At 36.9% G+C, this 17,439-nt stretch overlaps 1 protein-coding gene across 7 annotated transcripts in view; it reads right to left on the bottom strand.

Annotated features, from left to right (window-relative positions):
• Window positions 1-17,439, bottom strand: part of BPTF (bromodomain PHD finger transcription factor) — an 82,541-nt gene that overhangs the window by 55,608 nt on the left and 9,494 nt on the right. For 6 of the 7 annotated variants that reach the window (XM_039326825.1, XM_039326828.1, XM_039326829.1 and 3 more), the window contains exons 2-4: window positions 13,040-13,862; window positions 5,723-5,946; window positions 24-224 (exon numbers count right to left, since the gene is read on the bottom strand). In XM_039326825.1, coding sequence (XP_039182759.1) covers window positions 24-224; window positions 5,723-5,946; window positions 13,040-13,862 — 1,248 coding nt within the window. The remainder of the gene's footprint in view (window positions 1-23; window positions 225-5,722; window positions 5,947-13,039; window positions 13,863-17,439) is intronic. The other variant, XM_039326823.1, reaches the window with a different exon arrangement.

Raw genomic sequence — 17,439 nt, 5'->3', positions numbered from 1 at the left:
CTTAGCAGGTATATCACTATTACCTTCCTTTCTTCCTTTCTCAGAACTTTCCTCTGCTACTATTTCCTTATTGACTTCCATCTGTTGATTTGAAAGTTCTTCTTTTCCATTCTCAGTATCTGTGCACTCTTTATTTTCAACCGTAGTTTTTTCTTCATCAGCAACCAAGCTTCTATCCTCTAACAACTCTCCTTTTTCGCCTCTGATTGTTTCCAGAATTTCTTCTAAAGCAAACATGGGGGTGGGAAGATGAATCAAGGTCACCTTTTTCAAGTATAAGAATACAGTCTATATCAGTGGTGGCGAACCTATGGCATTAGTGGCAGAGGCGGCACTCAGAACCCTCTCTGTGGGCACATGTGCCATTGCCCCAGCCTTGCCTTCTCCTGTGACCCCCCTCACCAACAGCCCCCCTGGAGGAGAGTTGCCCCTGAGCGTGGCCTACACAGAGCAGCGCAGCCAAGGACATGGCAACCAGGCAGCGTAGACAAGACTCTGCCCTCACACCCCATCGCGCACAGTTGATGCTGCGGGGCGCAGGCAGAGGGCATGGCCGCAATGGTGCTGCTGGGCTGCCTGGGCAATCTGTGGCGGGCCCTGGTGGTGGTGAATGGCCCTGCGGGCAGGCAGGGTGGGGGCAGGGCAGGGGATGGAGCAAGGGCAGGGCCAGTTTTTGAGCACTCAAGTCTCTAAAAGGTTCGCCATCACTGGTCTATATGTTCTAGTTTTGTAATGCACCATGACACAGTGACTGGAGAAAAAATCCACTATAGATGGGAAATAAACAACAGAGAAACCATACCTGATCTATCTCTGCCTAAAGTCTGAGCCAATCTTACCACGTCTCCTGAGGGCGAAGACTAAGTCAAGACTGGGGTCCTGACCCAGGGGAGGAGGCATGGCAAAAGTTGATTGACTTAGTCTTTGGGCAGGAAGACAAGAATAATCCATCTATAATGGATTCTCCATCAGTCATGCTGGAGAAGTGTGGCAGATCTAGACGTGAAAATGAACTAAGTACAATCGACAGTTGGCAATTATGCAGCACTGTGTACATCATTAATTTTTTCTACTTTTTTTTTAAATGGGGTGGCCTTTTCAGGACATTGGGCCCAATCACAGGGTGTCTCAATTTATAACTGCAATAGTTTACAAGCGAAATTCTGGTCCCAATTATGGTCGTGACTCAAGGAGTATCTGTAATTTTCTATATTTATGCATCAATAACAGATACAGTATATCTGAAGAAGAAATAAACAGTTGTATGCTGACATTCAAGAAATAACTAATAGAAATGCAAAAAGAATATAACGTGGGAGATTCAACCTGAACATTGGAGACAAAGAAGTGGAAACTGTCAGTGGATTTATTTTAGGAGAAAAGAATGAAGCAGGGACACTGGATACACTTCCGTCAAGAAAAGCAGCTGAGGATCCCCACTATATGGTTTATTTAATCGAAATAGACATCTCCAAGTAGATGATGCTGCAACCAAAATTATCACATCTTATGCAGCCAAAGAGGAAAACAAGAGGACTCTCTCATAAAACTTTAGCTGTTCCAAACCGTGACTTCAATCATGGATGACTTGTATCAAAATGGGTTTCAAATTTACCTTGAAACTGTACATGAACACCCAGGAAATATGATTTTATTTCTATAAGCAGCTAAAGTTGAAGCAAGAAACAAATTTGACTTAACTGTGTGGAAAAAGCACTACACAGATTATGGAAAGAAAGAAAAAAACCATCAATGAAACACCTCAGGAATATATCCAATCCCCCCTCCCCACCATGAAGGCAAATTGTTTTCAGAAAAATAATTCAAATTGCCGAACAGAGTAGGAAATCTAAAACCACTGGTGAAAGAAAGCAAGATAGCTAAATAAAAGATTTTAATGTAAAGCTAGAAAAAGAAACCAAAGAAAATTACCGGAATGAGCTTTCCAAAGAAATGGAAGATAAAAATGAAAAAGGACATACCAGAGATCTTTTTATCTTAATAAAGAAAATCCAGACACTATTCACTCTACCTAGAGCAGGGGCAGGCAACCTTGGCTCTTTTATGACTTGTGGACTTCAACTCCCAGAGTTCCTGAGCCAGAGGAACAAAGAGGCAATGATGCGAAGGAACTGAAGAATCGGAATCAAATGAAAAATAGATGGAAGGAACAGATTGAGGAATGGTATGACTAGTAATGTTCTCCAACAAGCAGACATTTGAAATAGAGCCCAGTGTACCAGAAGATGAGGATAATATAGACACTGAAACATCTATCAAAAATGAAAATGCCTGGAATTGATGGCATTGTATTATATCTACAGCAGTAACTGCAAAACTACGTCAAAAAAGTGGGATATCAGTAAATGGCTGAAAGACTGGAAAACGTTCAGTGTTCATCCCAATCTCAAAGAAGGGTGACATATGAGCCCGCTCCAAGCAATACATAAAAATCCTGACATTAGATGTTGTGGAAAAATCATATAACTGGATCTAATCATGCAGAGAGAGATACAGGTGGGTTTAGAGTCACCTGAGATCACACTGCAAATGTTCAATAGAACAAGCATGGACATTTCGAAAGGAAGCTTGCTTATCTGTAGTTAATCAACTATCATAAAGCTCTTGATGGTACCGAACATAGAGATATTCTGTAGACTTGTTGAAGACTGGAAAAGGTGCGTGGCAGAGTTGTATTCAGTTGCCATTTCTGATGCAATTTATATACAGAAATGTTTTTAAGGAAGGTAAACAAGTCAGAAACTGGAATATCAATTGGCAGTATAACCCTGACAATCCTGTTAGCCTTTTGTGAGGCCCTAAAAACCTGGGTATGTTCTCGAGCTGAACATGTTTAAGGTCCCCATTTTCTGGCTGTATTGCTAACTAGCCAAATGTCTTGGCTGCTATTTCTTTTGGATGTTTTTATTGTTTTTTATTGTTTTAAAATGTTTTTAGTCTTTTAATTGTAATATATTTTTTTTGAATTGTAAGCTGCTGAAAAGTCATTAACTGAAATGGATGGCTATAGAAATTGAATGAATGGATGGATGGGTGGATGGATGGATGAACAAGCAAACAAACTTAAAAATGTAAAATCTGCAGGTGATACCATCTACTAGCAGAAAATGAATCGGATAAAAAATAATTAATCCTACAAGTCAAAGCGGAAAGCAAAAAAGCTAGATGGCCTCTAAATATAAAGAAAATTACAGCAATGACAACAGCTTGATGACAGCAGAATAAAAATTGACAATGAAGAAATCAAATCAATTCAGTAATTTCTTTTCCTTGGTTTCTAAATTAAATACAAAATATCTACTGAGTTCAGCAAGAACAAAAAATAGAACAAAAAGAGACTCCTTTGAATTACAGTTTTGTAGATGGCTACTATTCATCCCTTGAACACAAATATAATGAGATTTTAGACTGCAACGGGCCAGAAATATCACTGGGAAACTAAGATTACCAAGCAAAATTATTTTATTTTACCAATGTCATGTGGTCAGACTCTCAGAAAACTCAATTATGTAATGAATGGTTAAAGGTGCTGGAAAAAGAGAATGGCAATAAACATACTGGATAGAGATGATCAAGCAAGATACTGCTTTAAACGTAGAACAGTTATGTAATGTTTTAAAACATCAGAAAGAACAGTGAAAATTATAAGACCTCAAAGTCAGATGCAACTGAACTGGTGGAAAAAGAAATTTATTCTATGAAATGACAGGAATTTGAATTAACAACATGCACAAGGAAATCTCTATCCTAACTGCAAATTAGATGGGATGGTGGGGTTAAATGTACCTTCAGCTAAGAGCTTCCATAAGAGGGAAGATAATTAATTTAATCCATTCCCAGAGTGTTTATTTACTGTAATATTTAAAAAACATCCAAACTAAATGAGATCCCTTGAACTATCAAAAAATCTGGTTCAAACAAATAAAAACAAATCTATTGAAGAAATACACAGTCAGGTCAAAAGAAATAGATTGGTAATTGCAAAGCAGAAACCAGATAGAGATACCTGTTATAGTAGTTTGATCATATATGTTAGTAACCTAACTATTTGCAGAAAAATTGATTCTAATAAGACTTCACACAGTCAAAGGTGATGATTATTAGCAAATACAAATGTTCCACCTTTCTAACTCACTAACATTTTAAAAAAATAAAACAATATGTTAGTCTGAAAAACTAAGTTAACCAATGACTAGAAATATGATACCAGAATCATTCTTTGAATAGCACATTACAATAAACAGTATCCAAATATAAAAGGAAGACCAATCAAAACATGCCTTGAAGGACCCCATCACAAAGATCTCCTAAAATTTATAAGTGGTCCTCGACTTATGATCATTTGTTCAGTGACTGTTCAGAGTTACAACAATGCTGAATGGAAGCTACCACAGTCATATGATTGCAATCTGGGCATATGGCAATCTGTTTGCATGTACAAATGGCTGCCAAGTGCTTTGCAATCATATTATTAGCATCTGCAATCTTTCCCTACCGGCTTCCCCAGAGAGACAATGGCCATTAATGATATGAGGTTGTATAAATTCTCTACTGAATAATAACGTCAACATGTATATCATACCTATTTTTCCCCCAATTATTTTCATTCAGAGTATTCTGCATTTAATAAACAAAAAAATCACTATGCACTTTGGTTGTATTTAGCAAGATACAATTAGCTGCCATTTTGTTCATTTCATCCCATGAATGTGGAAATAAGCCAGACAGACATAATGAACCAGTTTCCTATGTATTATTAGTAAAACAATGGTTCAAAAGATTGCAAATAGACCTGGCTCACTTAAAAGTTATTAACTATATTTCCTGTTTATACATAATGGAAAGCTAAGATTAACTGTGGCTTCTTGGTTTTTCATCCAGAGTATAAGGGAAACAGCGGAAAAAGGACGATATCCAGACAAATGCCATTCTAGTGTATCGCATCTTATTAGGATCTGATTGTTTAAAATATAATCATTATCTTGTAATATATATTCAGCAGAGATGCAGTGAATTATGTTTTAATTGTGTCTTGGTTTTTAAAATTTTGGCTTTTTTTTTTAAATCAAGAAAATATGAATCACTATTTGAAGGAGATATATGATAGCCCAAAATTAGGACTCTGGTAACGGAATGACTAAAGGAACAATCCTTTTGCAAGCTACAGGTCTTTTCATCATATAAAGTCTATTTATGTCATCCCTTAAAATTCTACAATGGCACTTACATTTAATGGCATCTTCTCAAATGGATTCCATTGTCACTGAAAACTGCTATCAGAAAATTATCTTTTCCAAATATAAATCGAACAGAATTTGACCTTCATTTTAACAATGTCCCCTTTCCTTCTCTCTCAAATGGAATAATAATCACCAAATACTTAAGCAACATTTATTGCCTGTCTAATTCATTCTGTAGATGAAATCCTTTGCTTTAAGTTAGTTCACTGCAATTTGCTTATCCTAGCTGCTTTTGCACACTTTTTTTGAGTATTCTGGGATCCAACAATTATTAGAATTTGCAAATAAATACTGCTTCCTCGAACATTTTGAGGACCCACTCTCCAATTGGTTGTGTCTTTTTATCCTACCCTCTTGCATTAATGCCGTTTTTCTCACAATTCTATTCTTTTGGAATATGAGTCAACACAACCAAAATGTGTTTATTAGTAATTAAAAACGTAAGATTAATTGGTTCTTACCATTTGCTGCTGTAAGAAAAGACTTGTTGCTGCCTCGTGCTTTATTAGTAAGGTCTTCTGTTATGTCCATGTGCCGATGAATTTCTTCACGCATTTCTTCCAGAGTTTTGCAGATATCAGCTTCCCAGTAATCTTTATCTAGGCATTCAGTTAATTCTGCCAGCTGGACTTTTGTGCTATAGTACCAGATTCTCTTATGCTTTTCACATTCTGAGTCTTCCTCTCTATGATAGTATGAGAATAATTGTTTATGAGATATAAGGAATGAATATATGTGTGTGTGTGTCTGTGTGTGATTAAAAAAGAAGGAAAATATGAAAAATTATCTAATACTTGGGAATTGTTTTTTCCTATTCATGTCAACATAGCAATGAACAAATATAATAAAGGTATTCCAAACAAAATAATATCTGAACATAGATGAGGTCACTTCAGTTACAATGTAATAAAGTAGTCCTCAACTTATGACAGCAAAAGTTACAACAGCATTGAAAAAAGTGACAATTTATGACAATTTTTCACACTTATGACCATTGCAGCATCCCCATGGTCAGGGGATTTACATTCGGATGCTTGACAACTGATTCATATTTATGACGGTTGCAGTGTCCCAGGGTCACTGCAACTTTCTGACAAGCAAAGTCAACGGGGAAGCCAGATTCCCTTAGCAACCGTGTTACTAATTTAACAACTGCAAGTATTCATTTAACAAATGCGGCAAGAAAAGTCGTAAAGTGGGGCACAACTCACTTAACAAATTTTTCACTTAGCAACATAAATTCTGGGCTCAAGTGTGGTTGTAAGTTGAGGACTACCTTTATTCTGTTCTTTTACAGATATCATCAAAATATACCTAGTAACATTCTGCAGAGAATAACATAGTTTACTAAAAGGGCAAAGGTTCTTAGAATCAAAATGAAATGGAACCATCACTCTTATGTAAAACTAGGCAACCTGTGCCCCCTTGGGTTATCATTGCAGAGGTATTTCCTTACCAGATTCCTCAATGCCTTCAACTATGGCAGAGCTTCTAAGGTACTTCCTTCACTGGAAAAGTTCCCTCAAATTCAGGGAGATATTCAGAAATGTATTTGCCTTGAAAATAGTCCATGTCAAACGGTATAATAGTCTCAAATATCAAGAGTTGACCACAGGAAAGGTTTTATGACAATTCATAATATGTCCTAAAATGTTTTCTAATAATGTTTATGTCCTAAAATGTTTTATAAAATTTGCCACATTTCAATTCCATTGGAGTCACAGTTTTTGATGTGTTCTGTAAGTTAACCCATTTAAAATACCTTGACTGAAAAAGTTTTGCCAATGCCTACATGTAAGGCCACATGGTGAGAGCGCTTGTGTCTTTCAAGATCAATATAAAGTTTTTTAGATCTATTACCCTGGCTGTTGAGCAGACAACCTAATGTATCTTTCCCCAATGCATCTTTCAATGTATCACTGCCCAGAGTTAATTTTTGTGACATGGACAGCCATATAAATTTGATAAATACATAAAATAAAATTTTAATTTTGTTCTGAATAAAATAAAAAATATTTTTTTAAAAATTAAAATCTTGTTTTCTATTTTGATAGAGCGGAGTTAAAGGGAGAAGTCTTCAATAGAAAGACGAAGAACTCTTCGTACGGACAAAACTAGGCAAATGTCAAGATGTACTGGTCACACCTAATCAATTGTCTTTCACTGAAACCCTTGAATAAGGTGGTCTTTAACAGGGGTGAGAACCAGAAATGTACGTAATAGTCTTGTCTCACCATTGTTTATATACAATTTTAACTATGTTGGCTGTTTTAATTCTAACTCTTAAATGCTGTATTCCACCACAGAATTTACTTTTTAACAGCAACTGCACATTGGCTTAATAAGGTATACAGAATACAAAACAGAGTTGAAAGGGCCCTGGAGGTCTTCAAGTCCAACCCTCTGCTCAAGCAGATCCTATAACATTCTGGACAAATGACTATCCAATCTCTTCTTAAAAATCTCCAGTGATGGAGCACCCACAACCTCTGGAGGCAACCTGTTCCCCTAGTTCAGGGGTCCATTTCATTGATTAATTGTTCTCACTGACAGGAAATAAGCTCATTAGTTCTAAGTTGGATCTCTCTTTGTTAAGCTTCCATCTATTATGTCTTATCTTGTCCTCAGATACTTTGGAGAATAGGTTGATCCCCTCCTCTCTGTGAGAGCCCCTCAAATATTGAAAGACTGTTACCATGTCATCCCTGGTCCTTTTTTTCATTAGACTAGATATTCCCAGTTTCTGGGAACTGATTATTGTAGTTATCCTCCAGTTCTCTAATTATCTTTGTTGCTCTCTTCTGCACTCTTTCTAGAGCAGACATGTCAAACTCGCGACGTCACGTGACATTGTGCAACGTATTGGGACAGTTTTGCCATTGCCGGCAATGGGGTGGGCGCAGCTTCCGGATGATGCGTCTGGCCCATGGGCCGGCAGTTTGACACCCCTGTTCTAGAGTCTCAACATTTTTTTTATATCGTGGTGACCAAAACTGACATAGTATTCCAAGTGTGGTCTTACCAGTGCAGGACAAATCGGTACTAACACTTCATGTGATCTTGATACTATGCCTCTGTGTAGGCATTGGCCTTTTGGCAGCTGTGGCACACTGATGGTTCATTTTGGTTATCTAGTGTTATTAATGTCACTGCCATTAGTATAGGTATCATACTAATCTGTACCAGAAGTGCTTTTTAATTTTCTGTTACACAGCCTTTAATCCCTTTTCATTATGTGGATTCTTATATCAACATACGACATTGAGTTTTAATTAATATACCTGCTATTTTTGCAATGAAGTTCTACAGGAAACAAAAAATGATACTGATATTTAAGCCTAATGTTTGTATCTTTTAAAGTTAAGGCATACTGGGAAATATCCTTCACAGTATGGAAAAAGGCGATAGAGGTTTTTCTCTTTATAATATCTGAATTAGGTTATTCATTCAGGATTGAATAAAGGATGTTATTTGCACAACACATAGTTAAACAGTGAATGTGATAGCCATCAATTTAAACACTTTCTTGAAGTTAAGGGGATAATAGATGCTTTAAGTCAGTGGTTCTCAACCTTTCTAATGCCGTGACCCCATAATACAGTTCCCCATGTTGTGGTGACCCCCAAGTGGGTGTGGCCACCAATAAGAGGGAGTAGGACAGCTAGGGAAAAGGGGAAAAAATGGCGGACAGCGTGGTTTGGCGACCCCCGTGAAATGGTCATTCGACCCCAAATGGGGTCCCGACCCACAGGTTGAGAACCACTGCTTTAAGTCTTTCAGGGTGGAAAACATCCATTTTATCCCTTAAACCACCACCCAACCTACTGTGTTTCCCCCAAAATAAGACCAAGTCTTATTTTATTTTTGCCTTCAAAAGAGGCACTAGGTCTTATTTTTGGGGAATGTCTTACTCACCTCCGGCACTGACAGCCCTGCCAGCAGGTCCACTTCTTCTGGGGCCGAAGGAGCAGCTGCATTCCGGCCTGCATTTTGCAGTCAGGCCTTTCCAGAAGGCTTATGCAGCCAAGTATCAAGCTACGGATTGAATCCATAGCTTGGTTCTTGGCTGCACAGGCCTTCTGGAAAGGCCTGTGACTGAGAAATGCAGGCCTGGCTGCAGAAGACATCACAGAAGGGCTGGCAAGGAGAGGCTTGGCTGTAAGGTAAGTGGGTGCAGGGCACATGGGGAAGATCCACACCTCTACCCCCACCCTAGCTTGATTTTTAAGTGTGTGTCTCGCCCCAAAACTAGTGCTTATTTTGGGGGTAGGGCTTATATTAAGCCCACTTCCAAAAATCAAGCTAGGGCTTATTTTCAGAGTGGGCCTTACTTTTGGGGAAACACGGTAGTGTGGCCTTCAAGTCAGCACTTCAACCTTACATAATAGCTTTCACTGAACATGCACATAAAGACACATACTATTTTAGGCACACATACAGTTTTATAAATAACAGCTCTGAAGATGAATTATACCACCATATGTGAAATGCACACATGTAACTATTTTATAGTTACATCAGTTTAGTTTGTTTTTGGTGAGTTACATTCTGTACCAAATCTAAATTTTGGAAATATCAATTTCAATGTTCATTTAAGATTTTATTTGACCATAAAATTCAGTTAATGTATTCCAACAATAAAATAATAAACAATAATAAAATATATAAAATTGTCTTCCTACAATAAAATAAGAAGGACTGGGGTGGTATAATAGCAGTCTTCCAATGTCTAAGGGGCTGCCACAAAGAAGAGGGGATCAATCTATTCTCCAAAGCACCTGAAGGCAAGAGAAGAAACAATGGATGGAAACTATTCAAGGAGAGAAGCCAGCTAGAACTAAGGAGGAATTTTTTTTGAGAACAATTTCTACAAAAATAGGCGGTGTGCTGGGTACAAATGTCCTAAATATGGGAAGGAAGTAGCAGTGAGACAAAAATAATACTAGAACCATCAGACCAGTTACTAAAAGTGTGTTCTGAGTCCCCTGAGAGTTTACCAAGACCAAGTGCTTTGCCAAACCAAAATTATTTGCTAGATATTGAAGATATTTGCAAAAAATATAAAACAGTGTCACTCTTCTCATTATTTTTTCATTGTTAAAAATATAGGGTTTTTTCATGAAAAATATTTCATTTATGTTAATATCTAAGGGGTTTAATATTATTTTTACATGACTCAATGAATTAAATATTTTAAAAATGCATCAAGTTTAAATATAATAACAACAATAATAAAAAAAGTTGGAAGGGACCAACTAGTCCAACCCCCTGCTCAGGCAGGAAACCCTATACCATTTCAGACAAATGGCTGTCCAGTTTCTTCTTAAAAACTTCCAGTTTTGGAGCATTCACAACTTCTGAAGGCAGATTGTTCCACTGATTAATTGTTCTAACTGTCAGAAAATTTCTCCTTAGTTCTAGGTTTAATACGATAAATTTATCATATTAATATGATAAATATTGATAAATATAAAACACACACACAGAGAAACTCTTTCAGGGTCCTGCATAATTTTTAAAAGTAAGAAGAGGCCTGACAGCAAAAAGTTTAAGAAACACTGCATTAGACTAGATTGGCTAAGCTCTTCTCTCCAAAAGATGAAGAAAGACCAGACAGACATACCGGCAGTATTTGTGAACAAAAAACCCTGGCTTTTTCATGGGGAGGCTGCCTGTTAACTAATCCACACAGCCTGCAATTTTTCAGCTTTCAGTTATCGTAACTGCTAATGTTTAATAGATTTTCCAAACAAAACTTTTCACAAAAGGAAGAGGTATGGTTTGTCAAGAATATCAAATCAGACTAAGGCAGGGGTGTCAAACTGCTGGCCTGCAGGCCGGATGCATCATGACGAAACTATGTCCACCCCATTGCTGGCAATGGCAAAAAAGTCATGATACATCGCAACACATCATGTGACATTGCAAGTTTGGCACCCCTAGTCTAAGGAATCTTCTTCCTGTCAAACAAGTGAACACTTAGAAAGTAAGAACTGACAATAATTGAAAATTCTCAGTTTAAGAAGAATATACTCAATCAGTGCTTTCTTAGTTCGATTAATTTGGTTTAGCATTCTACATGAACATGATCACTGTAAATTATACACAAATATATATATATATATACCTTGAATGAACACCCTGTCAGCCCAGATATGGGAGAAAGAAATCTTCTTTCTTTTCTTTTCTTTTGCCTCTATCAGCTCAATCTAGAGCCATCCACAAGCAGCAGTCACTAACTGCGACATCATTTTACATTTTTAGGTTTTAGGTTTTGCTAACAAAGAATAAAGAGAGAATGGTATAGCTATTTCGGGTTCCTTTAACCCTCATCAGCCAAACTTACTCTTCTGAGATTCGAACCTGGGCTATCTGCATGTTAGGCAGATGTTATAACCTCTAAGCCACGGGTTAGAGGTTATAACATCTGCCTAACATGCAGATAGCCCAGGTTCGAATCTCAGAAGAGTAAGTTTGGCTGATGAGGGTTAAAGGAACCCGAAATAGCTATACCATTCTCTCTTTATTCTTTGTTAGCAAAACCTAAAAACCTATATATATATATATATATATATATATATATATATATATATATATATATATATATATATATATGGCTTTCTCTTCACAAATAGCACATTAGTTCATTTGGTTTAAATACACTCCGTTGTGAACAGAAATATTGACCACCATCTTAGTTACAAATAAAACCCAAAGGAAACTAAAACATTGACAATATGTCAATATCCTCTCATGATGTACTTTGGATTTGTACCAGTGCCTTGTCTGACTTCTGTAAAGGTTGGCAAACAATACCAAAGTATAATGTAGTTTGTTTTGGGACAAGCATAATGATAACATCACCTATTATGGCTTCGCAATATGTCTAAACCAGGTCACTTTGGTTTGTCTAATAAACCATAATGTAGAATTATGTATGATTAGACCAGTGACTCATTAGAATGTCAACACTTGATTCTTCAGCAATGTCCTAGTCTTTGGAATCTTTGGAAGCAAATTACATGTTATTATTTTTTAATCTGGAACACTCTTATGCCTAATGCAGTACAAAACCTATTTCTTTTTGTCATAATAGCCCTGTGAAGTAGACTGGGCTGAGAATAGGTGGCCCAGAATAATCCAGTGTGTTTCCAGGGATGAAAGAGGGAGTCTCCTTGTTCTGATTTCAACACTTCAACCATTACACCATACTGGCTGTCAAATAAGAAGATGTATTCATGGTTATTCAGAGCCCTCATTTCAAGCTTCTACCAGACCTCCACAAAAAACAAAACTGCACTTCAGGTTCATCGTTGTCAACATCATCCTATAACTGCTTGCTGCATTTTAAATTATATGAATTTGTTACCTGGGTTTTCATATAAAAACTGCAAGTAAGATGAAAAATGTCAAACTGCCACTTTGAAGAAGCAAGTAAAATATTCATTTCAGAGACACAGGATGTAAATGATACTATAAATTGCTTTCTTAAATTTAAAAAATCCTTAAGAGCACCACTAACACAAAAAGGAAAAAAAAACTAATTTTTCTAAGCTCAGATAACACGTTTTAAAACTGCAAAAGCAGCGTCTGGCGTTTTTCAGCTACAATTACCACAAGCCCTCCCTCCCTCCCAATAATATGGAAATTTTGTTTAATCTTATAAGTAAATATAATACATGAGGCCTGAAGCCATGTTAAAAAAATAAAAATATATCAATCAACTGCCTTTTATTAAAAAGATGTATAATACTGATATGGCTAGAATATGTACTTACATAACAATCCTCCTGTTCAGGAACCAGTATTTCCGTCTGTTTCTATCATATCCAATAGGTTCATGTCGAATATACGGTTTATTTTTTTGGATTTCAGCAATACAGTCTGTTACACCAGGCACCTTGTGCGCTACACAAACTTCACACTGCCATTCATCCTCTGGGACCTCTTCAAGAGGCGGTTTCACACACTCTAAGTGGTAGACAGCTGAGCAAGTTTCACAGCACAGCAAGTCCCCCAGTTTGTGACAAACTCTACAATGGTCGTCATACTGTATAACCCCTTCAGACATTAATTCCTCCCGTGCAATGTTTGTTGTCAGAAACTGATCCACTAAAAATTGCAGAACTTGAATTTTATTTTTAACTGGTCCATAAGGGTAGTCCTCTGCCTCTTGAAAAGGAAGAACATGATGATACTCCTTGTCACTCTCACAGTACACCCGCAAAACCTCTGGCCAAGTCATCCCATCTATAAAATATAATGTGGAATTAACGCTATCTTTGAGGTCAGCAGGTCCAAAGGTAGTATTTGAAGTGTCCTCTTCACGTAAAACTGCTTTTAAAAGCACTATGTGCATCTCAGCCATCAGTGTACACTGTTCTTGGCTTACTAGAGCAGCACAGAAGTCTTCAAAACGAAAAGGGGACAAGCGTAAAACAGTGCCAAAGTTCCGCAGTACCTCATAGATGGCAATAACATTCATGATATGCTCATTAGGCACCAATAAGTCCCCTGAGGATTTGGGCAAGTCAAGAAAAGGGATGTCTTTTTCTTCCAGGATTGGAGAGCGCGGTCGATGTATTCTCTGTCGCCTTCTACCTACAAATGAACAACAAATAAGTTAAGAAGGGGATAATAGCGAGCAAAATCTGAAACATCCCCACTGACAATCTTGACTGAATTTTCACTTATGATATTTGTAGTCCTCAACTTACCCGTTCATTTAGTGACCATTCAAAGTTACAACGGCACTGAAAAAAGTGACTTACAATCGTTTTTCAGTGTTACGACCTTTGAAGAATCCCCATGATCATGTAATCAAACGTCAGAAGCTTGGCAACTGGTTTATACGTGTGACTGTTTCTGTGTCCCAAGGTCATGTGATCACTTTTTGCAACCTTTTGACAAGCAAAATCAATGGGGAAGCCAGATTCACTTAACAACCAGGTTACTAACTTATCAACTGCAGTGATTCACTTAACAACAGTGGCAAGAAAGGTCAAAAAGTGAGGCAAAACTCATTTAACAAATGTCTCTCTTGACAACAGAAACGTTGGACTCAATTGTGGTCGTAAGTCGAGGACTACTTGTATCTAAAACAACAGTAATCAAACTTCATGAGCAGACAAAACATTTCTGCCTTTGGTTGTTTACTCTGCAAAAAAAAAAAAATGATATATAGCTAAGACCTGTTGCTTCATTCTAGAATTCTAGAAAAATCTATCTGGAAAATTAATGTATCTTAATTCAGGAACCAGACAAATATCAAATATCTTCATATTCTAAGGGGAATGTCTACAGACTTAGACAGACCTTATTATGTAAAATCAAATATAGTAATAAAAGTATGTAAACATTATTTTTACTGATATCTCTACTCTTGCTAATTTGATTTTCTTCAGAATTGAAGAAACCTCTTGGATGAAAAGCGAAATGTCTTCCAGGAAAAACAAATCCAGTTGCCTTCTGAAAAAGCACCTTTGGGACAACCATGACCTAAATGACTGAGAATCTTCATAAGACCTTTAACTATGCACTATACTCAAGGAAGTTTGCACTATAATTTGCAAATTACTGATCCCTGTTTAGACTTGGGGATTCTCATTCCAAATCAGAGAACTGTCATGCATCATTCTTTCTCCCTTTGATGGCTCCTTCAGAGAAGGAAATGTAACCTCCCTGTTCAAAAATGCCAATTAAGACTAATGAGATTGGAATATCTCAATAATCATTCTAGACCTATATGTTCCCAAAGCATATGAACAGATATATAGTCCTGCTGATCCTACTTTCAAATAAAGGTAGGACTGAGCTAGACTGTTTTTATTTTTTTCATATCCTTCCCTCTACTGCTGCACAGTAGTTCAAATGAAGGGAGCAAGGGTGAAATAAACAATTGTTCTGTTTCTTTGGCAGAGGTCAGGCTCAAGTTGCTGTCTGCTCTTTTACCGGGGAGGAAGATGCTTGTCACTTTTCTTTCTCTTTCGTGTGGGATTGGGAATGGGGGAACCTTTTGCTGATCTACTGTTGTTTCATAACCATGGCAATTTCCAGGCTTATAGACTTCAAATCCCGGTGGAATGTCAAATTCTACATTAAACCTTAAGTTTGTGGGCACAAATGAGAATTCTGAGAAGCTGAAGTCCACAGACCTAGAAGTGGTCAAGTTTGGGAAAGCCAAATAATTGCGTAACAAAGGGAAAATGGACAAACATTGCCACTTCCTTTTGTCTCACCTGAATGGTGCACTCATTCCAACTCTGGAGATGATTGTTGTAGGTGGTAAATCACTATCTAAGGTTGAATATATTTTGTAGTTCAACTTTGGCTTATTCAAACAAATAATGGTTAAACATACCATGATTCAGGACAAGGGAGTCTATTCTTCTAAATAAATAAATAAAAAACTGGCTGCAATATTTATTTTGCTACTCAGAGCAAAACACACAATTAACTGTTTCTGAGTAGCTTGACAAATTAAGACAATTAATCTGTTGGGATTGCTGCAACTTGCACTCAAAACTCCATCCCCAACTGAAGATATTTACTGCAATATGTGTGTGTAAAAAATTCTAACATAGAACATCGTTAAGAGTGCTTGGGAGCCTGCAGGAAAGGGAAAGTGTATGTTTCATAATGAATGAAAGGGCTAAACTGTATGTCCAAATGTATCAATGGGTGTCATCTAGGCTGCTGTAGTACACATTAAAGGAAGAATCCGCAGGCTGGTGATAACTGCATATTATGCTCCAGTAAACATTGATCTGAACTAGAGATGAGTTTGGAGGAAAATTATTCAACATTCTGAATGAATACAATCCAGAACAAAACTGTATTCTTCTAGGTAACATGAATGAATTGGTGGGAACAAAACAGATGAGTACTGAAAAAAAAAAAATGCCTGGACCATTCAAGGAATAAGAATGGATGAGACTAGTCTACTTTCATGTTTGGTGGACCTGTAAGAAGATTAAAGCTTTCTGGATAATGATTTGGTGGAACATTCAAAAGATTTTTAAAAAGAAGGTAAAGTTTACTCCTCAACTATTTTTATTGGGTATTTTTATGGATTTAGATGTTAATGAAACTATTTTAATGTTGAATTTAATAACTGCAGCAAGATTACTTGTAGGTTTATACTGGAAGAAGGACTCGCTGCCTACTTTAGAAGAATGGATACTTAAGGTTTCTACTTTAGCGGAAATGGCAAAAATTTCTGCTTATTTAAAGGACCATAAACAAGAAAAATTTATTATAGTGTGGAGAAGGTGGATAGATTATATTCAGAATAAATATGGAACTTTAAAGTTCCATTTATTTTATGATTAATTTTTTCTTGAGGTTATAATTACTATTTATAGATTCTTATAATATTTGATTTATAGTAGATTTGTTTATATATATTTTTTTAAGTTTAGAGAGAGTTTAGGGTAATGTATGAATTTGTTTATTTTATAATTTTTTTTTGTTTTAAAAGTTATATATTGTGTTAGTTTTGTTTATAATAACCCTGTATTTTGCTCTGGGAAGTGGGGGGGGGGGTAGGGGAGGGGTGGGATTAAGTATATATAGAAATATTAAAGTATGAAATAGATGGAGTAATTTAGAGGGAGGTGCCGCTCGGGTGTTTCCCCTGAACTGTATCCGAAGAGGGATAAGAGGGGAGGAGGAGGGAAGGAAGGAAGTTGGATGGGAGGAAGGGGTGAGGGGAGAGAGGAGAGAGAGAGTAGGGAAGTAAGGAAGGAAGGCTGAGAGGGCGGACGCAGTCGGTGGGAGATAGACGAGCGATACCTAAGGTCTTATTTTAAAGGTATTTTTCTTTTTTTTTAGTTTTATATATAATGTATGGAAAGTATTATATGTATTGAAAATTTAAATAAAATTAAAAAAAAAAGAATGGATGAGACTAGTGATATACCTCTTTAGAAAAAGCTCTGTTTCATTTACAGCGTTTAAGTTCAAGTCTATCCATATGTATATATGTATATAGACCTCAAGGTAAGACAGTAATTGGGACTGGAATTTCTGCCAATAAGTGATGCAGTTGTAAAGCATATCATACAACCACATCACTTAGCACAGTCAATCCTCATTATTGTTGTTAGCCGAAGGACCATGCTGATCCGAGCCATTCCTAGCTTGGTTGCTCCCAGTCTGAGCCTCAATAAGATAAGTG

The sequence above is a fragment of the Crotalus tigris genome, unplaced genomic scaffold, assembly GCF_016545835.1.
Source record: "Crotalus tigris isolate CLP2741 ecotype Arizona unplaced genomic scaffold, ASM1654583v1 scf7180000024345.2110221, whole genome shotgun sequence".
Taxonomy (NCBI): Eukaryota; Metazoa; Chordata; class Lepidosauria; order Squamata; family Viperidae; genus Crotalus; species Crotalus tigris.
The sequence above is the reverse complement of the archived record's forward strand: the minus strand, read 5'-3'. Positions and strand labels throughout refer to the sequence as shown.